Source organism: Haliaeetus albicilla, chromosome 2 (assembly GCF_947461875.1).
Source record: "Haliaeetus albicilla chromosome 2, bHalAlb1.1, whole genome shotgun sequence".
Lineage (NCBI taxonomy): Eukaryota > Metazoa > Chordata > Aves > Accipitriformes > Accipitridae > Haliaeetus > Haliaeetus albicilla.
The window spans coordinates 24,979,778-25,004,709 of record NC_091484.1 but is presented as its reverse complement, the minus strand read 5'-3'; the positions used below and the strand labels follow the sequence as shown (position 1 = coordinate 25,004,709).

Below are 24,932 nucleotides of genomic sequence, written 5' to 3'. Positions count from 1 at the left end.
TGGGTGCCTGTGGAATGCTGCGCGCTGCGCCCGGCCGCGGCGGCAGGATACAGACGGATCCGACGCTCACTATAAGAACCTCCTTGTGAGCGACGCCATTTTAAGCCTCTCGCTCGGTTCGGAGGTGGGAGCAGCAGCGGCGCTCGGGGCAAGGGGACTAACACCGCCACCTCGTACGGTCGCCACCCGGGAGGAGAGCGGCGGGGGCACCGCCGTAAGCAAAGAGCCGAGCGAGGAGGAGGCGGGGGGGGGGGACAAGGAAGGAAAGACGGACCGGACCGGAATCGCCCGGGCAGCAGCAGCCGGAGCCCGGGGAGACCCTGCGCTCTCGCTTCCCTGCAACGTTAGTGCCACTTTATCCGGCGGGAACTCGGGGTGAGCCCGGGCCGGGTCCCCCCTTCCCTCAGCGGCTGCCGCTGCCCTGGGGCGGGCGGGCGCTGTGTCCCGCGGCCGTTGGGGGGTCCAGGGTGTGCCCGGCGCCGAGGCGGGAAGGACCGGGGGGGGGGGTGGTGTGGGAGCAGGAAAGGAGGAGAGGGCTCTTGTTTTGGGAGGTCCGGACAGCTGCGTGGTTGCAGGAGGCGGCAGCTGCAGCTCCCGAGGTGTCTCTTGGGAAGCTCGTCCTGGGGCCAGTGGCTGGTTGCTCGGGTCTGCAGGAGAAGGCGAGTCTCCGCCGCCCGGGTCCCCCTGGGTCTCTGCTCCCGGCTGCGTTTGCGTCCGAGGCCGGAGTACTTCGGTGCCTTTTTTTTTTTTTTAAAGGGCGGGAGGAGGTACTGAGTCGCCGGTGGGCTGCAGACCACCGTTGGTGATAGGAGGGGGAAGAGAGCGGGGGACGGGTTTATTTGTACCGAATATAATTAACTAATCACGGTCACCGCAGTCAGCGGGAGATAACTAATCTGTTGCCTTGTGGGTTTTCGGTCTTAGTTGCATGTATATTTGCTGGAGAGGTTATGCTTTTTCTGGGTGTCACCTAAATGAAGCTCCCCGGAGCTGGGAGCAATCAAATTAAGTTTTTAACACCCACGTTACCAGAGTCTTGTAGCGAATGACTTGGGACTTGGCCAGTGTGGGGGCTCGCATGCTGCAAGGGGAAGTGCCTGCTGCTTTCTGTGGCCGACTGGGGGGGCGACGGCGGCTCCAGCCTCCCAAACTAACGCACTTTTGAGGTGTGCGAAGGAACTTTCTGTTACTCCCAGTAGGATATAGGGCACTTGTTTCTGATTTCCCGTGGAACAGGGAGCTCCATATGTGGTATGGTTTTGTCTTGGTCCGTCCCCCCCCGTCCCCCCCCCCCGAAAAGCTTAGTTCACCTCTCTTTTGTGCATGATTAGCTGCTCCTGGAACAGTGAGGTTTCTTAAATGTAGAAAAACCTTAGATTCTTCCCTAGCTAAAACTTGATGTAGGATGTCGGGCTGCTTCTTTTTGAATCTCTTCCTGAAAATGTCTACTGGACATTTATCCCTTCTGGGAAGATAGGACAGGCTGTGAAGGTACTACGGGAAACTTGTGGCTTTAGGAACAGCAGTGTTGATCTTTGTAATCAGCTACTTCTTGATCTCTTTCTCATGGAGCAGCCATTGTTCTGACATTCTGTATATTCCAGACATCTGTGGTCCTCCCATCCCCCAAAGTATGCAAGTGGTGAATGGAAAGAGGCTGGGCTGGTATGCTGAGGTCGATGGACGGAAATCAAGGAGGGGTTTTAGTAAAACAGGATCTTTATGTGCTGAGACTATAGTAAAGGCAAAGACGAGAAAACTACCTGAAAGAGTATTGGGGTTTTCTTGATAGTAAGTTTGGACACACCAGAGAGCAATTTACCAATTATGATTTTGCTTCTGAATGACAAAAAGGTACTACTTCAAGGCTTTAAAACAGCACAAAGGGCAAAACTTACTGATGTTTATTGGGCAAAGTTATTATGTGAATTTCAAGTGACTGACAGTCCAGGAACCTAATGTTAATCTTGTACTTTGAATAAAAAGGTGCTGACAGCTGCAGGTATGTGGCTACTGGGTTGATTGCCTAATGTCTGGTACTGTTGAAAATTAGGCTACTTAGGTGTTAAGATCAGGCTTTAAGGGTCTCTAAATTCAGCCATTTGGTATAAAATCATGTTGAGTGTCTTGCTGTTCTGGGGTTGTTCTAAAGAAATGTCATATTTGCTTGGCTGTTAGTTCGCATATTTTCTGTTTAGGTATAAACTGATTGGTGTGGGAATGTTCATGTTGGTCTGCGTGGCTGATCATTTCAAAGAGTCTGGGGGAGAAATAAGTAAAAACATGCTGATGGAAAGGACAATGCAATGCACAATAGCTTCTAAAAGCAAGGATTTAATACCAAGTAAAGCTTGATTGAGAAAGTTCTTCAAATGTTGTTACAGCCTTAGTAAACCAAGCTTCCTTTTTCTTGCCTAAGCAATAAATAGGCTGGGCTGCTTGCTTGATATATAGACTACCATGAACTAGTGTTTTGCTTTGACTATGTGGTGTGTCAGTAACTGGCTTATCATATCTTGGTCACGAAGCCTGGTTGCCCTTCAGACGTATGGTTTCTTTGTGAAATGAATGTTGGTTTTTCATCACCAGAAACTTGAGTTTAACTCTTCAGAACATGATACCTCAGAAAGTTAATTCAGATGTAAAGACAAGTTAGTACGAGTGGCCTTCTTAACTAATTTTGCAGTATTTTGCAGGGTGGAAAGGGAAGTAGCAAGCTTCAGTCTTATAAACTGAAATCTGAATGTGCAGTCTGAAACTCCTGGATAAGAATGTTTCTGCAAAATATTGTCTAGTAGGCAGACTACTGTGCAAATACAGCAGTAGTCAAAATCACTCATGTTAATTCATAGCTAAAGCTGGTAATGCAGGGCTTGTAGTGATCATGCAGTTGCTTGCAGCAAAACTTGTTCTGGGACTCTGGCAGGCTGCATACCATGGCAGGAAAATCAGGACTGGCCTTGCTTATCTTGAACATCGTACTTCATGAAGCCTGATAAAACTCTGAGAAACTGTGCAGGCAGTTGGGACTTGTCTTTGGGTCCTCACAGCATGCATTTGCAAGCTCTGAGCCCCCTGCCTTTCTGGGTGACTGTGTGGTAACTTAGAAACAGCACTGCATTAACTCTGCAAAATTCTGCAAACTACTTGGCAGTAAGTATTGCATGTGACTTTTCTTGTCACTTTAGATAAAATTATTGTCCTGGTCAGATGGGCAGGGCAGTATTGCTGACTTTTTAGTTGGGCATTGGAAGACTTGTTTTGGGGGTGCTTTGATGTTATGCACCAACTGCATTAGTTAGAGTTGCCAACGTAAAGTAGCCTGACAGTGGTTAACTTTTAATATCCATTTCTGGCACTTGATTCCAAGGTAAAACTTGCTGTAGTCTGTGATCAGGCTTTAGCCCAAGAGGGTAATGTCTTAATATGCTAGTGTTGTGTGGCCTGTGTTGCCTCTCAGAGAAGAAAGGAGCCAGAAAAGTTTTTTGCACTGAAAGGTAACTTCAAGTGTAAGAGGTAACTAATGGAAGTCTTATTCTGGTGTTTTTGTCTGTATGGAACACCAAATTGATGAGGTGAGCAGGTGAAATGTATACCTGTAACTCAACCTGCCCTCCTGAATCTGTTCACTCTGATTTGATGTGAAAGCAAATGTGTCCTATGCTTTTGCTGTATTGGGAAGTATGGGTGCAGATGTTGTTTTACAGCTTCCATTACAGAAGAACTTTTTGTTGATGTTCCAAGTTGCTTTAGGAAACAATGTATGCTGACTGGATTAGTATTGCAGAAGTAAAGTACTTACTGTATTACTTAATACTAAATCGACTCTGGAGCCTTGTTTAATAATTAACTCCCTTAAAGGTTGAAAGAGTTAATTTAGTGTTCTAGGTTGCTGCTTTTAAAAAGGCAGTATGAGCTAGCTGGATCTTAGTAGAGTTGGCAAATGCACGGTGTGCACTGTAAGTATATTTGCTGGAACTAGCATTTCTAGGCTGGCTTACTGTGCTAAATAGACTTTTATAAATTGGAGAAGTTTGCCAGCTCTGCACCAACTGTAGCAAGTAATTCTGTATTGTCCTGGCAACAATTCAGGTGCCCTCCAGTGGCCAGAAATCTTAACATCCTAAAGATGCTGATAAATGCTGTTGCCTTGTCAGGTTGCCTTAATTAAAAGTGAGTTGAAGAAACATCTTAAAATGTTAGACTTCATTAGCATGTTTGTTGCTTAAACAGTACTTTTTGGAGTGTAAGTATGTCTTACTCTAAATACATAGTTATTCTGACAGACAAGCAAAGGCAGCTACTTTCAGATTCGTAAGTATTTTGTGAGTGTCAGTGCAATTATGACTAATCATCCTGGTTTCTTAAACCATGGAGATTCATGTTTAACATCCATGTTCAGGGCTGGCTACATGGCTGCAGCTTAAGAAGAAACTAGATTATGGTTAGATACTTATCGGTTTGGAAGGGAGATTGCTAAATTGTTGTATTAGAGTGGAAATGAACGTTTTAAGTTCTACACAGACAGGATGGAAAGATACTTCTGTAATGCAGTGGCTGTCAACCTTCTTGTGATGTAGGCAATCATGATAAATGACTGCAGAACCATTAAGTACCTTTTTGACACTCAAAGCTAAGTGGGCAGGAAGCTTGAGTGCTGACAGTGGTTTGTTGCTGAACTTTATTAGTGTTAAATGAAGTGTAATGTAGTATTTTAAGTTCTCTAAATGGTCATGATGGCAGCTTTTTTTGTATGTGGCTAGGTAAGACTAAAGAATCATACTTTACCCTGGCTACTGCCATCTCTACTATGGATATCTTACTGAAAGTAGGGGCACATGGACCAAAAGCTGCAAATCAGTGCTAGTTTATTAGGTGGGTGCTGCTGGCAAACTATGCCTTAGCTGCGAACGCTTGCTCATGCCTAACTGAGAAAGGCAGGAGTATGCATAATATAGATACCTAACTGTGTCCCACAGATAAGAGGTGGTAACTCTAAGCTGTGATAATAAAACTGTTCTTAATGTTTTGCTCAGCCATGAAGATACTCATAATGCTGCATGAAACCCTAATTGGAAATGCTTGCTGGTGACCAAAAGATCTCAAAGTAAATCCATTGCTGAACAGAATTGACTTAGTAACTGTTTTGAGGTTACTTGCATGAGTTGGTGGTGCTTAGTTGGTCAAAACAATTATGACATAAGAGTAATTGGGTTGATAATCTTGTTATGAACTTAATGCAAGTTCATAAACTTGAAACTGTCATACCAGTCCTTTTAATACTGAGCTGCAAATTGCTGTTAAAGGATTGATAGGTACATTATGTGGAGAAGATTATTGCTTCTCAAGCTGGATGTGGAACACCTGATTAGTAGTTGAAGCAGTTCCTTGCGTATTGTCTTAAAATTTAAGATTTTCATCAGCTCCTCGCTTGGACAGTGAAGAAGGATATGTAGGTACTTGGAGCCAATCTTGTCTACAAATAAAGTGATAGATTTTGCTAGTGTTGCGGTATACTTGCTAGTGAAAAGCTCTCTTGAACCATTACTTTCAAACATGACCTGGTAATTTCTCTGTCAGCTTGAGCACAGCTGCTGCTTATAGCTCTGGGAAACAACCAGAGTTTTCTGTAGAGGACAAATGAATAGCTGGTGCAGAAAGTAGCTCTCTTTGAGAAGGTAACTTTGTTTTGTTTGCAGATCTCATTAGAAGCTGCTGGTATACTTGCCCATAATTTTGAATATAAAGGATTGTGTTGACAGACCTCTTGCAACTCCTGAATGTTTCTTAAGGTAAAGGGCAGAATAATTGTGCTGTGAATCCAAACACTAACTTCTCTGAATTGACAAGATCCAGTGTTGTAAGGTTTCAGCTGCTAGAGTATAAGTATGGTTTTAAGTAGCAAAGAGTATGGGACTATGTGAAAAGGTGTGGTCTTCACACTGCATGGTATGCCCAGCCATGTGACACTGGCAGCCTTAGGCTCTGACTAGCATTAAACAAAATTCTGTAGGGCACCACTGATAGTTGTAAGAAATTACAGTGGTAGGCTAACTGCTACCAAGTACCTTCTGACCTCTCTAGGTGTCCTATTAATATGTAATATCCACCAAAGTTGCTCTAAAATGTCCTAAAGAGTAAAGTAGTGTGCATCAAAGGTATTAGAGAACCTTTATATGATATTGTCAGCTTCATTTTTGGGGAGGCTTCCCGGAAGGTTCTAAAATTTGAAAGTTCATCTCTTAGAATGATTGTGCAGATCAGTGCCCAGGTGAACTTTATTACTTTTTTAGTAACTCACCTGATGTGAGTGTTCTGAATTCTCCCACAGGTTCTCATCATTTTATAATTAGTTACCTCAAGTATTTGTTGGCTGACCATGGCTCTCAGACCAATGTTAACTGTTGCTTTATTGAAACTTCTAACGGGTTGTTTTTAAAAGGGTACTTAAAACCTTAGTACTTGTGAAGACCCTGACTAATTGCACAAGCTGTTAGTGCCTAAATGCTGTGTTAGTTGCTCAAAGTGCCATGTTTCAGTGACACTCGATGCCAGCAGCTGAAAGAGATCCCATCTGGCAGTGAACACTCACCAAGTCCATTTCTGATACATTTTGTTACTTGAACTTTTGGTTAGTGGCTAAAGTTGCTCTTTGGTGAACAATTAAAACTACCTATGTTCTGGGTGCCATTCTGTACTTAGGATGAGCAAAACAAAATGTGGATCTTACTACCCTTATGTTAGTCTCAACTGCACTTGAAATTTAATGAGTTGTCACACTTGATCATTTGGCAAGCTGGCTTGGAAGTGTGATTCATTACTAGCCTGCTGTCCCTTTTGGGAAGAAGGGGCCAGGTGAGTGTCCTGTAGTATCAGAACACTCTGTAGTGCTCCAGTCCTAAATGGAAGTGAATTGTGGTAGAATGGAGCCTTAGAGCTGTGTTGTAAAGTTCTTGTGGCCTGTTTTCCTCCCCTCTGCGTGTGTGCTTAAGGCTGCATGGATTCAAAGATGAACCTCAAGTTTTCTGACCTTATAACTGGAGTCTTTCCCTTCACTAGACATTTTTTGAGGAATAAATCCTTTTAATACAGCTAACCCAATGTTTAAGGCTAGTCAAGACTACCAGATGCCTGCACTTCAGTTCCATTAAGTAGTTGTAATCAACTTAGAGAAGTCTAGCAAGAACAGAAATATTTGCATGCTGTTTGCTTTAGGTAATAAGCATGTGAATAGAAACTCTACTCTGTGCTCTTAATTGGTCTTAGATTGCTGAGATGACTGAAAATAGACAGGCATTAACACTTTGTTTTGTGATGTGGCATCAAATGAACTCTTATTAAAGAAAAAAAACAACTTACAAAAGCTAGTGTAGAGAAGCTCTTCTACCTTTATGTTATGGGAGGGAGTTCTTAGATAATTTCTAAGGCAGAAGACAAAGGCTGGAAAGCCAGAACAATTGATGTAATAGCAAACTGGGATGCCTGAAGGAAAAAAGAAATGATGTGGAAATGAAGCAGCAGAAAACCAGTGGCTGAAAGCAGAGGTCACTTGTAGTGAGCATTGGCATATCTGTGTGTGCGCTGTCAAATACCCTTCTTCCACTTCAATTCTGTGGATTATCTGAGCTAGCTTGTTGCCTCTTTCAGGATATATTAAGGATATTTAAAGCTTGGAAGCTGCAACCTGTTAACCTTTGAGATCAGTAAAGCAGATAGTATTCAGGTTTCTTAATTTCCTAATGTTTGATAGGAGAAACAGATCTTAGACTTTCAGGTCTTATTATTTTTAAAGAACAACATTAAACTGTTGTATGTTCTGGGTTCAGAGTCAAACTTGCTGTGATCTGATTAGCTAAATCTAAAACAGAACGTATTGCTGTTTGCAAGGCATCTTCTGATGCCTGCAGAAAGGTAGTAGAATGCATTGCCTGAAGTATACTAGCTTGGATAAATTAAAGTTGGATGGATTACATAGGATACTGAGTTTATCACTGGTGTTAAGTATTCTTGCTTAGTGGTTGGAGGGGATGATGTTAAGCAAATGTCGCTTGAGGAAATGACCAGAGCAGTTTTGTCATGAGTTAAAGTTTGAGTTTGTTCTGTTGCAGTCTAGAATCAGTAAGCTGGATTTCACTGTGGGCATGTGCTGTGGCATGCAGGTTAAGATTATTGGTAGCTCTTAATTTTCAACAGAACTACTGAAATAGTTGAAGTTGCTGCATCTTGGCATAACACTTAAATATAGTAATGCTGCTCTACCTCTTGCCATGGCATTTCTTCTGAGGTGGTAGTGAAGGCTACAGATGAGTGTTTCTATCATCTAACCCAAAAGAAGATAGAAATGTTTTAGAGCTGTAAGAACCCATGGTGGGTTGGTGGTTGTTTTTTTTTTTTCCTTTTAGAGTTGGCTCTATGGTTTGACTTGTTTCCTTTTGATGTTACATATTGTATAAATTACTTCCATTTACTTAGGATATCTTCAAATGGCGCATGACAAGATATTTTTACCCTGTATTAAATATCAGCCTGCTGAAAGCAGAAGGAAGCCTGACATTAATAAGAAAAATGTGAAGTTTTATATTCTGATTCATGGTAGAGATAATAAGGTAAACCTGAACTTTACTGTCTCCAAAAATATCCAAGTTGTCCATTGCTTTGTTTAATGTGATAATTTATAGCCCTGAACCATTATTTGAGAGCCATTTTTCAATGAGTTTCATAGTAGTTCTTGTCCATCCAGGTCCTTAAAACTGCTGGTGTGAGGAAGGATTTGAAAAATTGAATTTCTTAATCCAGAAGTCAGTACTGGTGAGCGACTAATTTCACAATAATCAAGGCCCTCTAATGCTTGCATACAACTTTAACTTCAAAATAATCTGCACTCACTGCATACAGCTGTTCCTTTCAGAGTGGACAAGGTGACTGAGGACTGCAAATGCCGCTACTTTAGACAGAATATGGGAATGCTGTTCAGTACTTGTTTTGTGGATATGGAATGTATTTAAGGAAAACTGTTGTATTTAATCCTGTGTGGTACTGTTGCACAAGAATTAAATTTTTTTAAATGCATATCTTCAGAGTGAAACTGAAGCATTCTATCTGTTCCTACTTTGAAATAAAGTATCTTCTGTTCATTGTGTAGAAAAATTGTAAAACCCAACTGTCATTCCTACAGCAAGCTTCTGAAATCCCTTAAAATATACAACACAAACTGTACTTTCAGGACTTCTTACCAATCTTACGTGATACATGAAGGGCTGCCAAAATTACCTACAGTGCATACTTTACCCCAGAGCTTGATAGAAGCCAGATAAAAATCCTTGAAGTTAAGTTTAGTTTAGAATATCTGGGAGGATATGGGAGAGAGGTCTCTATCCCCATTTGGATAAGGAGTAATTAGAAGTTTACAACAGATCTCTGGTGGTAAAAATTCTTGAATTTGTTTAACCTTTGAAGATAGAAAATGAGTTTCCTAAATTGAGACCTACAAGGCAAATGACATTCCTTTTAACTTCCCAGGTTACCTTGCTGCTTAATCCAAAACTCGAATTGTCTAAGTTAGAAACTGAATGCAAATACCCTGAATCATTACTTTCCACAAGTACCATCCTTGTCCATCATCTGTGGATAGGCAATCTGTAAATTGGGTTTTACAGGTCACCTGTAACTTCTCCCTCCATCACTCCCTCTCAAATTGTAGCTGCCATGTTTTCTGCAGCTAGACAAAGACTTTGGCTTTTTTTTTTTAAGTTAGTAGGCAGGTATAAACTGATTATAGGCCTCCCTGTTTGAAGGAAGAAAAATAACTTCTTTTAGGCTTCCTGTTAATCGGTTTAGTGCTATTCCTAATGAATATTAAAGTGACTATCTCAGTTGGATCATGTCTTTATAAGAATTAGGTTTGCCTGTTGCAAGAGTGCTTATAGCTTTGGGGTAGGTTAGACCAAAAATTGCTTAAGGACACAAGTCAGCCACTTGTGCCGTGAAAGCTTCTCTGATGTTTCTACTGTCAGTATTGTCTTAAATAATTTCCCCCTGCCCTGCTTCCTTTTCTAGAAAACAGCAACAACTTCCAGAATAAGATCAAAGGATATTTTATTTAAAAATCATTAATTGAATGTATTTCCCACATCCTCCACTTGAAAACTAAGGTTATTAGGAAGCTTCTGCTACATTAAGTTCTTAGATTTCTGTTCTTGGGTCATAGGAAGGAGTGCTGTAGTCATCTGGTGTTACTAGTTGTACAACCAATGTTGCCTGTATATTTTGGCTACTGAATTTTTGTAAAGCACATACACAGGCGACATCACTGGCAGGCAGCTGCCTGAAACAAGATCAGTTATAAAATTAGGCCCAACAAATGCTTCCAGTAACACCTTGATAATGGTTGCAATAACTTCGGAGCACTTGGAGAAAAACTATTTTCCAGTGCAGGTACTTCTCACTTCTGTGTAGATGATACATGTTTTTAACTGCTGTAACTGTCACAGGAAGATTAAGATATGCTTGTTCAATGTAAGAAAATGCATCACTCAGCACTGATGGCTAATGTACAGATGCAGTTGCTTGGCCTGTCCTAGATGAGACGTAGAGATGTATGAGAACATGGTTAGTAGATGTGTTCCCTGTAAATAGATTGTGGTGATTGCATGTATCAGTCTTGATTTCTCATACAAGGTTTAGTAACATGGTGCTCTCAAGCAAAAGATTTCTGGAAGACTTGCAAACTTTTAAGTTTGACTTGCTTTACAAAGGGAAGGAGTCTGCTTATCAGATCAGTCAGGTATAATCTGAGTCAATCTTAGTGAAGAGATTCTATTAAGATTAAAGCAGTAACCTTGAAAGAAGACGGACACATTTTTATTTAATACAAGCTGCAAATATGAGCTGTTCTGTAGGCTAACAAACTGGTTTAGCTGACAGTGAAAATAGGTTTATGTTGGATAAACTGTAGCAGAGGTGCAAATGTACTGTAGTCTTGATATACCAGGCAGGTAAATGTCAGGCTGATACTCCCTCCCCTAGATAGGCTATTCTCATAGTTCTTGTCCTCTGTAAGACAGAGTAGAAGTAAACAGTTCACTGTGCTCTGTCCTAATGGAGTTTAACAGCTTTAGAAAGAAAACTATCTAGGTTTTACCAAAGCTGTTCAGAATTACCGTTCAGATTTGAGAAATGGTGTGGGCTTGTTTACTACTTTGGCATGTGCCTAACTCTTCTCCAAAATCCAAAGTTAATACCCAAGTTTTATTCATCATCAAAATACTCTTTCATTCCTGTGAAAACCAAGAAATTTGAATAGTCTTCTGTAGTAACTTGAAACTATTAGCTCATAAGCCTGCTAAGCTTGCAGAACTCTTTCTCAGTTTTTTTAGAATTCAAATGTGAAGTTGGGACTGATGGTACACAATACAGTCTAGTGCAATGTCTTGCATTGCTCTTCAGATATGTTAAAAAAAAAACAAACCCCAACCTCCATTTAAACCCAAAGCTGATGCTTGCTAAACAAGTGGGTAGTGTCATGGGGGAGGAGGTGGTTTTTAAGAAGTTAACAGCCTGTAAATCCTGGCAGTACCTCTGTATGAACTTCTGTATAACATGACATTTTTCAAAATTCAGACTTGACTTCTGAGTACCAGGTAGTCTTTAGAAATAGCGAGGTTTACAGGAGCTTGCTGTTATGCTGAAGTTTGTAAAGTATACCGAGTCCTTCTGTCTCTTCTTGATGGTTAAGATCTGTATTACTGACCTTGACAATGTAATGTCACTAGTCATGTGTCCTCCGATCAATTTGAATAGCTCGATTTAAAGGAGCTGGTATATGCTTCATGGTTGAAGACTACAACCTTAGTTATCTTTGCAGGAGTGCTTTTTTAAATTTTGTTTCTACTCTCCCACCACCTCACCCCCACCCTGCATGTATTGATCCAGTTTCTGTCAGGAAGATGAACGTGGATATTTGTACCTAGTCTGGATTTGCTACTTTTGTAAGTTTAGTGGTTAACCTTGTCAGTGACACACAGGAAGACAAAGTCAGCAGCTTGTTTGGACTTGGTTTACCCCCTTGTAAAATGGGAAGAGAATGGGAAGGAAAATGTGGGAGAACATTCAGTTATAGAAACGTTAAAACCAAACAGCATGTACCCTTTTTCCCTGGCTACCTTTGGTCTGTGGTTATTTTGAACTCTAAGGATTAAAACCAATTTCCCATCTAAGTAAAAAAAATGCTACCTGGAATTGTTGGGTGGTTACAGGTGTATGAAATGCAGATTAGGATGTTAGAAACTAAGCTGCAGCTAGCAGGCTGATCTAAGGTCAGCATTTCAAAGACCGAATATCTGATTGATAATGCACTTCTGAACACTTAAATCAGCATTCTTCATTGCTATTTTGTAGATGTTCTTCAGCTTTATTTTGGAATAGTGTTGCAGTTCAGTGGCTAGTCTGGTCTGTTGGATTGTACCTAATGGTACAGCTACTCTCCTGATATCTTCAGGCTGCTGAAATTGAAACAACCATTTCAGAATGCAGTTGCTGTAAGGCATCTTCCTTCATTTGTGCAGAATTCAACAGTGGAAGGAAATTATAAATGTTGTTCCCAAGCATATTTTAATCTGAGGTGGTAGTAAATATCTCAAGACATAGTCAGTGCTCTTGACTGGTTCATCTACCAGTATGTTAACTTCAAAACTAGTTTGGTGATCATTTTTATTAGCAGCCTGCTGATAGGAGGAAACAGGAACAGTTAGAATAAAAATAGATCATCTTTTATGCTAAGCATATTGTGAATTGCATATAGCAGCTAGATCTTGCCCAGTTTTCTGTTGGAAATGTCGCGTCTGACTTACAGCGAGGACTACAGGGAACAAAGATAGGCTTTTTACTTTTAGTGCTATCCCACTTCTTTCTGTTTGGAAGGTGTTACTGGGGTTGACAAAGTAATGCATAAGACCTGCGGGGAGCTATCAAGCTTTTGTTCAGGCGCTTCTTCCAACTTAGAGACTCAGGAGAATTTTTGTATTAATGGTGAACTGACAGCATGACTTAAGATTTTCCTTCCCCTTACCACTGCTACTCCCAAACTCCTAACAGCATATTGGAAGAATCCAGTGTTTAAGGAACTGGGAAAAAATGGTTGTATTGTCAGTGCATCCTCCATGCAGATTGTGAGGAGTAGGCTCTGAGTTGGCTAGTTTCTTCTAGGCTGTGGAGTAGGGACCGGTTTAGGAACCTAAGTGTTTCCAACTGCATAGTGCAGGTTACTTACAGTATGTTGTGTTACATCTTAAATCAGCTCAATGCTGCTTATCTGCTGCAGATGCAGATCTACTGTCCATTTTGAAAGAGCCAGGGAAGGGTTGCTGCCAAAAGTTGTGGGAGTGCAGAGTCAGGACAAACAGCACTGGCATTTGTACAGCAAAGTAACGAGATTCCTCAGGAGCTGCTGGAGTATCCTGCAGCTGGCTCAGAGACAGTGAAATATAAGCTTGCCTCAGAATTGCCTAACTTATTCAGTGAGACTTTTAAAACTGCAGGCCTGTCTTCTGTTTAATTATGATTTTCTAAAAAGTACTCCTGGAGGAAACTCTTAAACTGGGAAATCTGTCTTTACACAAATACATCGTCAAATGGACTTTGTTCTCCTGACACAGTACTGCAAACCTGTCCTCTAAAGAGATTAGTGGCTTGCCTTTACTTCATTGTCTAGGAATGTTTTGATCAGCATAGCTCTAACACCTAACTGCACATTGAAAGCTGATTGCTGGAAGAGATGGTTTTGCTCGCTGCACTAGTTACCACTACAAATGTTTCTGCTTGGCTAGCTCCCAGAACAGGCTGTCACCAGCTCTGTGTCTGTGCTGGAAACAGTGTTGGACTGTGGGGGGAAGGGGAGCAAATGAAATAAAAGTATGACAGCTTTGAGTGACCCGTTGTGAAGCTGTAGCCTTGAATTTCTCTTTCTGGGTTAGTGAAGAGACAGCTACAGATTTATGGTACAAATACTTCGTACTGCTTGGTGATATCAAATGGAGGTGCATACTGAAGACTTTGATAGGGCATTTGATAATATTTCAGCCTCCTGCCCCCAATTATCTTGGCTGGCTGTGCAAAAAAAAAAAGCGAGTTTGGTGACTTCATGTGTGCAACTAAAGGAGAGCATTTGTTTATAAGGCATGTTCAATTTTCAGTTTAACTTCAAGGAAGAGTATTTTTGCATAGGAAGAAACCTTTCTTCTTGTGGTACAGGAAAGGCATAAAGGAGGAGGTTGAATTATAACTCTTTAGGTAGTCTTTGTACCACTGAATAATAGCAGCTTGCCTTAAATGGTCATTTCAGCTTTCCCTGTGAAAATCCATGTTGTAGCCCTGTATCAAGTGGTTTTGCTAGTATCTTAAGAGTAGTTGTTTTTGAGGGAAAGGAGGAAGTCTGACATGTAGCCCATGTCTTTGCGGCATGTCCAAGCTGTGGAACTTAATGTCTGGACTTCTTATGCAAGGATAGAGAAGTAAAAAATGGCTCTATCATGATCAGTCTTCAATTCTTTTTCTCTTCCAGCTTTAAGAGGAGAATATATCTTACATGTAGTTTGCCAGGAAAAGTCTGGGTGACATATCTTTTGGATCTCTGTCCATGGGGGTTTGCTAATTAGCATTTGAATATACTTACTGTAGTAATGAAATGGCAAGATGTGTGAAGTCTTAGTTTGCAATTCTAGTGTTCTAATATGAAATCCTGTCTTACTAGCTCTGATTAGTGTTTAATAAGTTCTCACCTTGCTCTTTTTTTAGGGTCTCTGAAAGGTAGCAGGAAGGAGTTCTGGGAGCACAAGGAACATGGCAACCCAAGGTATATGATGCATTACAATTTCTGTTAGAATCTAGCAGTTTTAAATAAAGAGCAGTTAAACTGGCTACTTGCTTCACTTTTTTAACTTTCTAAAGTCACCTGGGTGGAATAATGTCTGCACTACTACAGTAATTAATACCTTACACTGGAACTCAAACCTGCAGACAAGTTTGTCATTGTAAGCATTTTGGGTCCCTTAAGTACAGTCAAGTACATCATCATGGTATATGGAAAAGGGAACCTTTAAGCAGTAGACTAACAATAGCAGTGATTGCTCTGCCTGTTAGTTGGGCTTATAGATGTCTGCACTGGTTTGACATAAAGCCTCAGTTTAAAAATGCTGTCTCGCTTGCAGTGCTACCTCTGCTGGGTTGAGGTAGTTATTTATAACAGTTTATTTTTGTTTAAAACCTGTGTGATCTCTTGAAGGATTAATACATGCTGGAGTAATTGAACTAAACTTAATTGTTCAACAATGATTTCTTACAGCTGACTTGATGGAGTTGGATATGGCAATGGAGCCAGACAGAAAAGCAGCAGTCAGTCACTGGCAGCAACAGTCATATCTGGACTCTGGTATCCATTCCGGTGCCACAACAACTGCTCCCTCCTTGAGTGGCAAGGGAAATCCTGAAGAGGAAGATGTGGACACGACACAAGTGCTGTACGAGTGGGAGCAGGGATTCTCACAGTCCTTTACCCAGGAGCAAGTTGCTGGTAAGGCCTTTTCTATTACACTGGTTTGCTTAGACACGCAGCTTAACAATACAGAAATGTAAATACCAAATTATTACCTATCTAGAAGATGAGCTTTTTATTCCTAGTTTTGAGGTAATGACTTGCCTTGTTTTTCAGATATTGATGGCCAGTATGCAATGACTAGAGCTCAGAGAGTGCGTGCAGCTATGTTCCCTGAAACACTGGATGAAGGAATGCAAATCCCATCCACACAATTTGATGCTGCTCATCCAACTAATGTGCAACGCCTGGCTGAGCCATCCCAGATGTTAAAACATGCTGTTGTTAATTTGATAAATTACCAAGATGATGCAGAACTTGCAACTCGTGCAATCCCAGAACTGACCAAACTGTTGAATGATGAGGACCAGGTAAGCATTTTCTTTGCCTCAGCATAGCTTGCTTGTGGGGCTGCTTCAATGACCTTAAAACTAAAAGCTTTCTTCAAATATTTCTGTAGGTGGTGGTGAACAAGGCTGCAGTTATGGTTCATCAGTTATCCAAAAAGGAAGCGTCTCGCCATGCTATTATGAGATCTCCTCAAATGGTGTCTGCTATTGTACGTACGATGCAAAATACAAATGATGTGGAAACAGCCCGTTGTACTGCAGGTACACTACACAACCTCTCGCATCACCGTGAAGGCTTGTTGGCAATCTTCAAATCAGGAGGCATCCCTGCTTTGGTTAAAATGCTTGGGTATGTGGACTACTAAGATGGTACTTGTGTTTTTTAGTTGGTACTGGTAGGTGCAGGTACTCACAAGGTTTTTTTCCTTCTGTAGGTCTCCAGTGGACTCTGTGCTATTCTATGCTATTACAACTCTTCACAATCTCCTGTTACATCAGGAAGGAGCCAAAATGGCAGTCCGTCTAGCTGGTGGGCTGCAGAAAATGGTTGCCTTGCTTAACAAGACAAATGTCAAATTCTTGGCCATCACAACGGACTGCCTTCAGATCTTAGCATATGGCAATCAAGAAAGTAAGGTAAGTGCCTCTGCTATTGAAGCACTTAACAAGCAAGCTTGCTATGAATGGCCTAACAGTTCCTGTGTACTGACCTCCTTATTCTGAATCTTCAGCCATGTTGGGCTTTTGCCAGTCAGTCTTGACCTTGCAAGAGGTGAGAGATGCAGGAATTATTTTGCGGAAATGCAGTCGTGCTATAGTGAGACTGCAAAACTTACGGACCACACCAGCAGATGTGAACAGGTTTTTTAGACATCTGTAACCTATGGTGGGTGTAAGCCAGCAACAATTACTATCTACTGACATGCACAGGAAGTGACAGATAAATATTGTTTTTGCTGTCTTTCAGCTGATTATTCTGGCAAGTGGTGGACCCCAGGCTCTAGTAAACATAATGAGGACCTATACTTACGAGAAACTATTGTGGACCACAAGTAGGGTGCTGAAGGTGTTGTCAGTCTGCTCCAGCAACAAACCTGCTATTGTTGAGGCTGGTAAGTACCTTGTACCCACAGTAACTTAAAAAGCTATACAGTACTTCAATGTACGTTCCACACAAGAATAGAAACTGCTAGCATCAAAAATTGAACTTGCATTGGTCCTTCAGTCCATAACTAGTTTTGGAGGCCTTTAAAACAGACTGCCTTTTATACTTCTGTATACTAAGTAAGTCTGTGATGTTGTTAGCTGGGTGGCTGAGCATTGTCAGAATGGTCCCCTTAGAATACGCATACGTTTAACAAGACCCAGTGTCACAAAGAGAATATCAGGGTTTTTCTTCTGTGTGATGAAGAGTTAGGGCCTAGCCATATTACGTTACTAATGCCAAGAAGGATCTAGAAGCTTGTGAGATATGCAGTCAGACTTCAAGGAAGAGAAGGACCTGACTGTTCACAAGATGAGCATCTGAGTAATGGTGTCAAATTTGTACCATTTTCAGGTGGGATGCAAGCTTTGGGACTCCACCTCACAGATCCAAGCCAGCGTCTTGTCCAGAACTGTCTCTGGACTCTGAGGAATCTGTCGGATGCTGCAACAAAGCAGGTAAATGGCTCTTCTAAGGGATCGGGATCAAAAGCCAACATAGTGGAAGAGGAGAGAGACTAAATTTTTCTTCCCTCTTTTTTGCAGGAGGGTATGGAAGGCCTTCTAGGAACTCTTGTTCAGCTTTTAGGATCAGATGATATTAATGTTGTGACTTGTGCTGCTGGCATTCTTTCTAATCTTACCTGCAACAATTACAAGAACAAGATGATGGTGTGCCAGGTTGGTGGCATTGAGGCTCTTGTGCGCACAGTTCTCCGGGCTGGAGACAGGGAAGACATCACAGAACCTGCTATTTGTGCGCTCCGTCACCTCACCAGCAGACATCAAGAAGCTGAGATGGCTCAAAATGCAGTACGTCTCCATTATGGACTCCCAGTGGTGGTTAAACTGTTGCACCCACCATCACACTGGCCTTTGATCAAGGTAAATAATGGTTAGCAGTTTTCAGCATAGAAACGCCTGCTTTTTTTAATGTAACTTTAACTGTGAAAAATACTTTGTTTCCAAGGTGTTGGGGAGTGTAATTTGTCTGATGGGAAAGTTGCTCCAATTGAGCAACTTAGTGTTGTCTCCTAGAGGTTTAAGCATTTGGGATCAACTGATGAAAAAAAGGAATCTCTTAACAGCAAGCACACCAGTCATGCTCTTTTATTCCCCACCCCCTTTCTTAATTGTAGGCTACTGTCGGTTTGATCCGCAATCTGGCACTCTGTCCTGCAAACCATGCTCCACTGCGCGAGCAAGGTGCTATTCCAAGGCTAGTTCAGTTGCTGGTTAGAGCACATCAAGATACCCAGCGACGTACTTCTATGGGTGGGACACAACAGCAGTTTGTGGTAAGTGGCCACCGCTAACTGAAGTTATGTGTAAAACTTGTCTCCAAAACTCTTAATTTGTCAGTGGGCCTCAGCCATGTATTTGTCTAAATAGCTGTTGTCTTATCACTTGCTCTAATTCATGTTACTCTCTTGGTGTGCTGATAATTCTGTCTGGGCAGACCTGAAGTTTTTCTTAAACAAGAATACCAAAACCTAGGTTCTTGGTTTACTAAGAACCTCTTGAGCATTTAATTCTGGATGCTATAGATCACAGAAATACTGGTTTTGCCTACTCTGGCAAGGCAAGTAGCCTCTCTGGCAAGGAAACCAGAACTGCCTCATCCTTCTCAGAAGTATGGGTTTAAGAGTGCTATCACACCTTATTATGTATTTTCAAGGGTGCTTAGAGTTGTAAAAGTTGTACAGGCTCTATACTTGTTACCTGTTTGGGTACCAGGTCAGTGTGGCAAGATCAGTCTTGATTTCCCCCCTCTGCCCCCATTAAACACATTAACAAAGGGAAAGTTGCCTTAGCATGGGTAAATGGAAGCAGTACCTACTAGTACAGGAGTGTAGTTAATACTTGCAGAGGCAGGAGGGGGCCTCTTTGTTACTGATAACCAGTTTCAAATGCAGTAAACTGCCAAGCTAATCCAGCTTGGGGGGAAAAGAGACAGTGTTGTCAGACATGAAGTTCATAATGAACTGAAATTAAAATGAGACCACTGGGAGGAGTTCCACTGAGATGCTTCACTTGCTGAATTTAGTTGGATAAACTGGGCCAACTCCTAGCAGGATTGGATGTTAAGTTTGAAGGACAGCAGTAGATAGTGGATATGAGCCCTGTTGGGGGAAGGGGTTACGTGCAGGGGACAAGTTTGGTTGGGTTGTTGACAGGCTGATCAGCTTTTTGTCAGTCATTTTAGAAGATAGCATGCAATATCTCAATTTCAAAAAACGCCTTTTCTTTTCTTAACTAGGAGGGTGTGCGTATGGAAGAAATTGTCGAGGGCTGCACTGGAGCCCTGCATATTCTTGCACGTGATGTTCATAATCGAATCGTAATCAGGGGTCTAAATACAATTCCGCTATTTGTGCAGGTAAGCAAGAGCTCAAGACAATGCCATAGCACATACTAGGAAAACTGGTAAAATGGCTCTTATGCTTCCTTGGTAGGACTACTAAGTCAGATTGTGCTGAGGAGCTTGTTTCAAGTAGAAGAGCTAAAGAACCCCTTGTGTTTTGGTTGCAGTTGTTGTACTCTCCCATTGAGAATATCCAGAGAGTAGCTGCTGGTGTACTTTGTGAACTGGCTCAAGACAAGGAAGCAGCTGAAGCAATTGAAGCTGAAGGTGCAACTGCCCCTTTAACAGAACTGCTTCATTCTAGGAATGAGGGTGTTGGTAAGTGAACTTGAAAGATAGGTTGCATATTTGTGTTAGAAAAGTTGCTAGAAGACTTGACCTCTACTAAAATCACTCTTGCTTTCAAAAGCAACATATGCAGCTGCAGTGCTGTTCAGAATGTCTGAGGACAAACCACAAGACTATAAGAAGCGACTTTCAGTTGAATTGACAAGCTCTCTGTTCCGGACTGAGCCAATGGCTTGGAACGAGGTGAGTCGTGTCTCTTTGTATTAATGGTTCCTTGGGGAGACTTTATGTTCAGGTCCTGCCTCCTTCCAGTAGTAAAGTGTAGATGCCATCAGTGATACAGGCCCAGCTTTGCATATGGCTGTACCTTCTTTACTCTTGCTACGTATTGAGGTTCAGTGAACCTGTGGCAAGCAGCCTTAGAACTGCTTCTTCCCTTGCAGATAGGAAGAGTCCATTCTCGACTGCTGCTAAAGTTTGTAATTCTCATTATGTTTTAGTATGCAAAGCTCTATAGAAGAACCTTGTATGCTTCTGTGTTGCTTGTCAGAACCTAATGAACTCTGAATGCAAAAACTGAGGCATGAGTGATAGGAGGGAATCGTAAACATAAAACACATCTTGTAAGGCTTCCATCAAGCAAATGGTGTAGGGCTAGTAATCTTGGGGTGGGAATGCAACTTGTGTTCTCCTTAGAACTGAGCTTTCAGGCTTGAATATGTTTACAGGCCGATTATCACACATTGCCTTTTTTTTTGTGCTTAAAGGGCTACACAGTGCATTGAGACTGAAAACAAACTGTGTGCATGGGGTAGAGGGAAGGTTTCATGAAGTCTCTGTCTTCCCCCAGATTCTTAAGATTCAGGAGCCCAGCTTGTCTTGGCATGTATGTTTTTACTAAATAAAGGAACAGTAGCCCTTGATTTGTACTATTTCAGTGCTTGCTTTTCTGTTTTCCTAAAACCTGTATCTACCACAGTAATGTGAAAAAAAAAAAAAAGCTAAAATGGAGTCTCTCTGAGATTGGAGTTACGTAGTTGCACTACGGACAGGCAATTAATTCTGTAATTGTGCAAACTGGGGGAGGTCCTTTCAGAACCCTTAAAAGCTCTATTGCTGGCTCAGGAACCTCTGAACAGCTGACTTGCAGGAGTTGGGGCAGGTGTACCTGAGGGTGAGTGTTCCTAGACCTGCCCCATCTCTTTCATTCCCAAACAGAACCCTCTTTCCAGTGATCTGTGGATTCCTATGCCTAAATCTGGCTGTTGTATATTGGATGCAGATGCTTAGATAAAAAAGGTGTTCCATGTTCACGAAAGTAACATGCTGCAGTGCTCACTGCAGAAGAGTTGCTAAAAAGGGATCTGGGGCAAGCTTCAGAACTTTTTAAACTCAGAATTACTAGCGCTGGCCCCAAAACCTGACATTAAAACTGTTTTGTAACTTTTTGTGTACATCTAGACAGCAGATCTTGGACTTGATATTGGTGCCCAGGGAGAACCTCTTGGATACCGCCCAGATGGTATGTCTCTTCTGTTCCCCTTGACTAAACCTAAGTTGGATGAAGTCAAGTCATAGATTTTTAAAGGAGAACCGCAAATGAGTGAAGAGTGAATTAACTCTTCAGCAAGGTATTGCAAACTGACAGGCAGATGGGGAACTGCCAGTTCAAATAACCAGTTTCTGCAACACCACTGGCAGTGCTGAAGTGGGAGCTGTATGAACATGCAAAACTGGTGTCTCTTGTCTGGGTCTTGTGGGAGAATGTCCCGCTGAGCTGTTGTTTCCAGAAATCTTCTACATTCTTTACAAATGGACTTGACAATTCCAATAGTGCAGTTTTTCTTTAAAACAAAAAAGCTGGTATTGAATGTGTTAGTCTGTAAGTGTCTATAGACTTGAATGCAAGCCTATCCCTAAGGATTCTAAGCTATTTTTGACTAGTCTTTCAGAAGCCAGTCCACAGTCTTGGAGCCTGGTTTTGCTGCAGTATTGTTGAATTTTAGTACTGTTGATTGTGCAGACTAATGGCTTGGCTGGAATCTGCTCGTGCTTCTGCCTGCAGTGTGCTTTGTCTGCAGAATCATACTGGAAGGCTGTTTCGAACAATGGAATAGCCATTAAGGGCAGGCCACAGATTGTTTTGAACTTGGCTGAACTAGAAAAAAATTAGATGGCTACAACGATCTTCTCACACACTGATACTTGCAGCTTCTGATGCATCTAACATCTGTTAACATTATGCTTTTTTTCCCTCTGCCACCTTTAACTTTCTTAGATCCTAGCTACCGTTCTTTCCACTCTGGCGGATACGGTCAGGATGCCTTGGGTATGGACCCTATGATGGAACATGAAATGGGTGGCCACCACCCTGGTGCTGACTACCCAGTTGATGGTCTGCCAGATCTTGGCCATGCCCAGGACCTTATGGATGGGCTGCCTCCAGGTGACAGTAATCAGTTGGCCTGGTTCGATACTGACCTGTAAATCATCCTTTAGGTAAGAAGCTCCAACCTTGAATTTAAAAACAAAACAAGAGAAAAAACAGATGACTGGACTGAGGACTTGGTTGGCAGGGAGGGATTGGCTCAATTGGGTGCCACAATAATGAATAAGCACTCTGGAAACACATGATCAGTACACTCCAAACTGACTTCTGCCATGAAGTGTGGAAGTAATTAACTGTAATAATGTCTTGTGCACTGGCTTCATGCAGTCTTGATGTGTTAAAACAGGCCTTTACTTGGGAGCACTGACACCTGTTTTTTTTTTCCTCTTTGCAGCTGTATCATCTGAATGAACTTGCATTGATTGGCCTGTAGAGTTGCTGAGAGGGCTCGAGGGGTGGGCTAGTATCTCAGAAAGTGCCTGACACACTAACCAAGCTGAGTTTCCTATGGGAACAATTGAAGTAAACTTTTTGTTCTGGTCCTTTTTGGTCGAGGAGTAATAATACAAATGGATTTTGGGAGTGATTCAAGAAACGAAGAATGCACAAGAATGAATTGCAAGATGGAATTTATCAAACCCTAGCCTTGCTTGTTAAAAATTTATTATTTTTTTTAAATCTCTGTAATGGTACTGACCTTGCTTGCTTTGGAAGTAGCCTTTCTTTTTGCAGTAATTGTTGTTAGTTTTTTTTAAAGTCTCTCGTAGTATTAAGTTATAGTGAATATGCTACAGCAGTTTCTAATTTTTAAGGATTGAGTAAAGGTGTAGAACACTAATTCATAATCGCTCTAACTGTATTCTGAATAAAGTGTAACATTGTGTAGCCTTTTTGTATAAAAAAACTAGACAAATAGAAATGGTCCAATTAGTTTCCTTTTTAATATGCTTAAAATAAGCAGGTGGATCTATTTCATGTTTTTGATCAAAAACTTTATCTGGGATATGTCTGGGTAGGGGCCAGTAAGAACTGTTTATTTGGAACCTTGTATTGGACAGTTTACCAGTTGCCTTTTATCCCAAAGTTATTGTAGCCTGCTGTGATACAGATGCTTCATGAGAAAAATGCAGTTATAAAATGGTTCAAAATTAAAGTAAACTTTTAATTCACTCTGTGTCAAATTATTTCAGATCAGAAAGTGTATTTGTCTGTTAAAGTTCTCTGAAACTTGTTCTGGACTTGCACACCACCTTCAGTACATCAGAGGAGGAAGCCAGAACTGTTGCCCTTTCATCCTTGGTAAGGAGCAATTACCCTTCAGAGAGCCTCAGCTCCAATGACAAACTGTTCTGAATGGGATCCTCTGAGGGGGCATTCTTTCCCTTGCCCTGCTGCTTTGCTTTGACCCCTTCCTCAGCATGGGGCAGGTCTAGCCAGAGGTGAGGTTACTACCCTTTGTGCCTGGCCTGCCAGCCATGTGCTCACTTCTGGGCTTTAAAAAGTAATAATGGCATATTGCTTCAGCTCACTTCAGATGTGTGCTGTCACTAGGGTCAGATGAAGAGCCTTTGCTCAAACTGTGAGCTGGTTCAGTAGCTGAAACCCAGTTTCAGGTGTCCTCAGTCTTTAGGTACTGTGTGAGGTAGAGAGACAGGAGCTGTGTGTGACTGACTTCTCTGGAGGCAGCACCTGTGTGGGTGGAAGCAGGGAAAGGGGTTCTTAAACTGCTGGCTAATTCATAGACTGTGCACATCTGCATGGTGCAGCTGTCAGCAGCCTCTACTGAGTGCAAATGCTCCCAGGCACCACTTCTTCAGTGCAGCAGTTTGCCAGCAGATCAGAGGGGGTCTTGGCTGCAAAGGATCACAGCTCAAGTTAGGATCCCAAGATGATGAGAGCTGAACAAAACTACAGAATAGACTGCCTCCCCTTTTGCTTGCAGAGCAAAGGCACTGCAGCAGCAGAGGGGCAAGTCTCATCCAGTAATTCAGCCTTGTTCTTCTCACCATGCTCATGCTAGAAGACCAATACTATAAAATACTACCATGTAATAGCCCCTACTTAGCTATTCCCCATTTCTAGTAACTCCAGCTCTAATTCCAGCTGTTAAGCTTATGAAAAATAGATAATGATATTTAAAGTAATGTAAGAAAACAATTCCTGTAAAACATACATGGTGAAATCAGTTTTTTTACCTAGGGGTGGCTGCTTGCCTCCACCTACCCTGGAGGACTGGGCTGTCCAAGAGCAGTCTTGTAGCTGCAATTCTCAGTAAGGCAGGCGCCTGTGTGTGTTTGGCAGGTGCGGCAGGAACTTGCAGTGGCTGCTTTGAAAGACAAACATTATGGAAGAAATGATTGAAGTACCAGACTTAGCCATGCTATGCTTGCTCAGGGCACATGGGGAGAAGAATAATTTAATTCTTTACACACTGTGGTATCTGCTAGCTCTAGAGCACCCTTCCTAGAGTATCGACTTTTACTGGGGACAAATGACAAACTTCTAGGCTTGTTGTCTCACCTATTTTCAAAGAGGAGCTCCAGCCATGAGCCTTGGCAGCTGAGAAGGATGCTTCACCAGTGCAGTTTAAGCTCTACAGTGCTAGGCAACAGAGGGGCACGCAGTCTCACAACAAAAGCCCATGCTACTGGGTAAAAACCTGGTAAAATCTATCATCTCTACATGCCACATATACACACAGCCTCTCTGATCACAGGTGTTGGTTCTGGTTACGAGAGGTGATGAATAGTG

At 41.9% G+C, this 24,932-nt stretch overlaps 1 protein-coding gene and 1 long non-coding RNA gene across 5 annotated transcripts; one reads left to right on the top strand and one right to left on the bottom strand.

Moving 5' to 3' along the window:
- The first annotated feature begins 71 nt into the window (after positions 1–71).
- Positions 72–23,350, top strand: CTNNB1 (catenin beta 1). Of its 4 annotated transcripts, XM_069810945.1 has the most exons (17): positions 90–343; positions 8,741–8,808; positions 14,791–14,848; positions 15,338–15,565; positions 15,704–15,957; positions 16,047–16,285; positions 16,371–16,572; positions 16,904–17,048; positions 17,495–17,598; positions 17,686–18,024; positions 18,279–18,437; positions 19,400–19,519; positions 19,672–19,822; positions 19,914–20,035; positions 21,254–21,314; positions 22,071–22,291; positions 22,576–23,350. In XM_069810945.1, the coding sequence occupies exons 3-16, from the start codon at positions 14,836–14,838 to the stop codon at positions 22,277–22,279; spliced, it is 2,346 nt and encodes a 781-aa protein (XP_069667046.1). In that variant the 5' UTR covers positions 90–343; positions 8,741–8,808; positions 14,791–14,835; the 3' UTR covers positions 22,280–22,291; positions 22,576–23,350. The 4 variants fall into 4 exon arrangements, with proteins under 4 accessions (XP_069667056.1, XP_069667038.1, XP_069667065.1 ...); XM_069810955.1 differs by lacking the exon at positions 8,741–8,808 and having other exon boundaries at positions 72–214; XM_069810937.1 differs by lacking the exon at positions 8,741–8,808 and having other exon boundaries at positions 84–343.
- Positions 23,104–24,813, bottom strand: LOC138690695 (uncharacterized). Its single transcript, XR_011329452.1, has 2 exons — positions 23,631–24,813; positions 23,104–23,589 (listed from the first exon to the last, which is right to left on the bottom strand). It is a non-coding gene; the product is annotated as an uncharacterized lncRNA (long non-coding RNA).
- Between the last annotated feature and the right edge of the window lie 119 nt (positions 24,814–24,932).

What these genes read in the sequence shown, in the direction of transcription:
- CTNNB1 (XM_069810955.1), top strand. An exon ending in ATGGCAATCAAGAAAGTAAG is followed by an intron (nt 16,573 to 16,903) that starts GTAAGTGCCTCT and finishes GCTGTCTTTCAG; the next exon opens with CTGATTATTCTGGCAAGTGG. An exon ending in TCTTGGATACCGCCCAGATG is followed by an intron (nt 21,315 to 22,070) that starts GTATGTCTCTTC and finishes TAACTTTCTTAG; the next exon opens with ATCCTAGCTACCGTTCTTTC.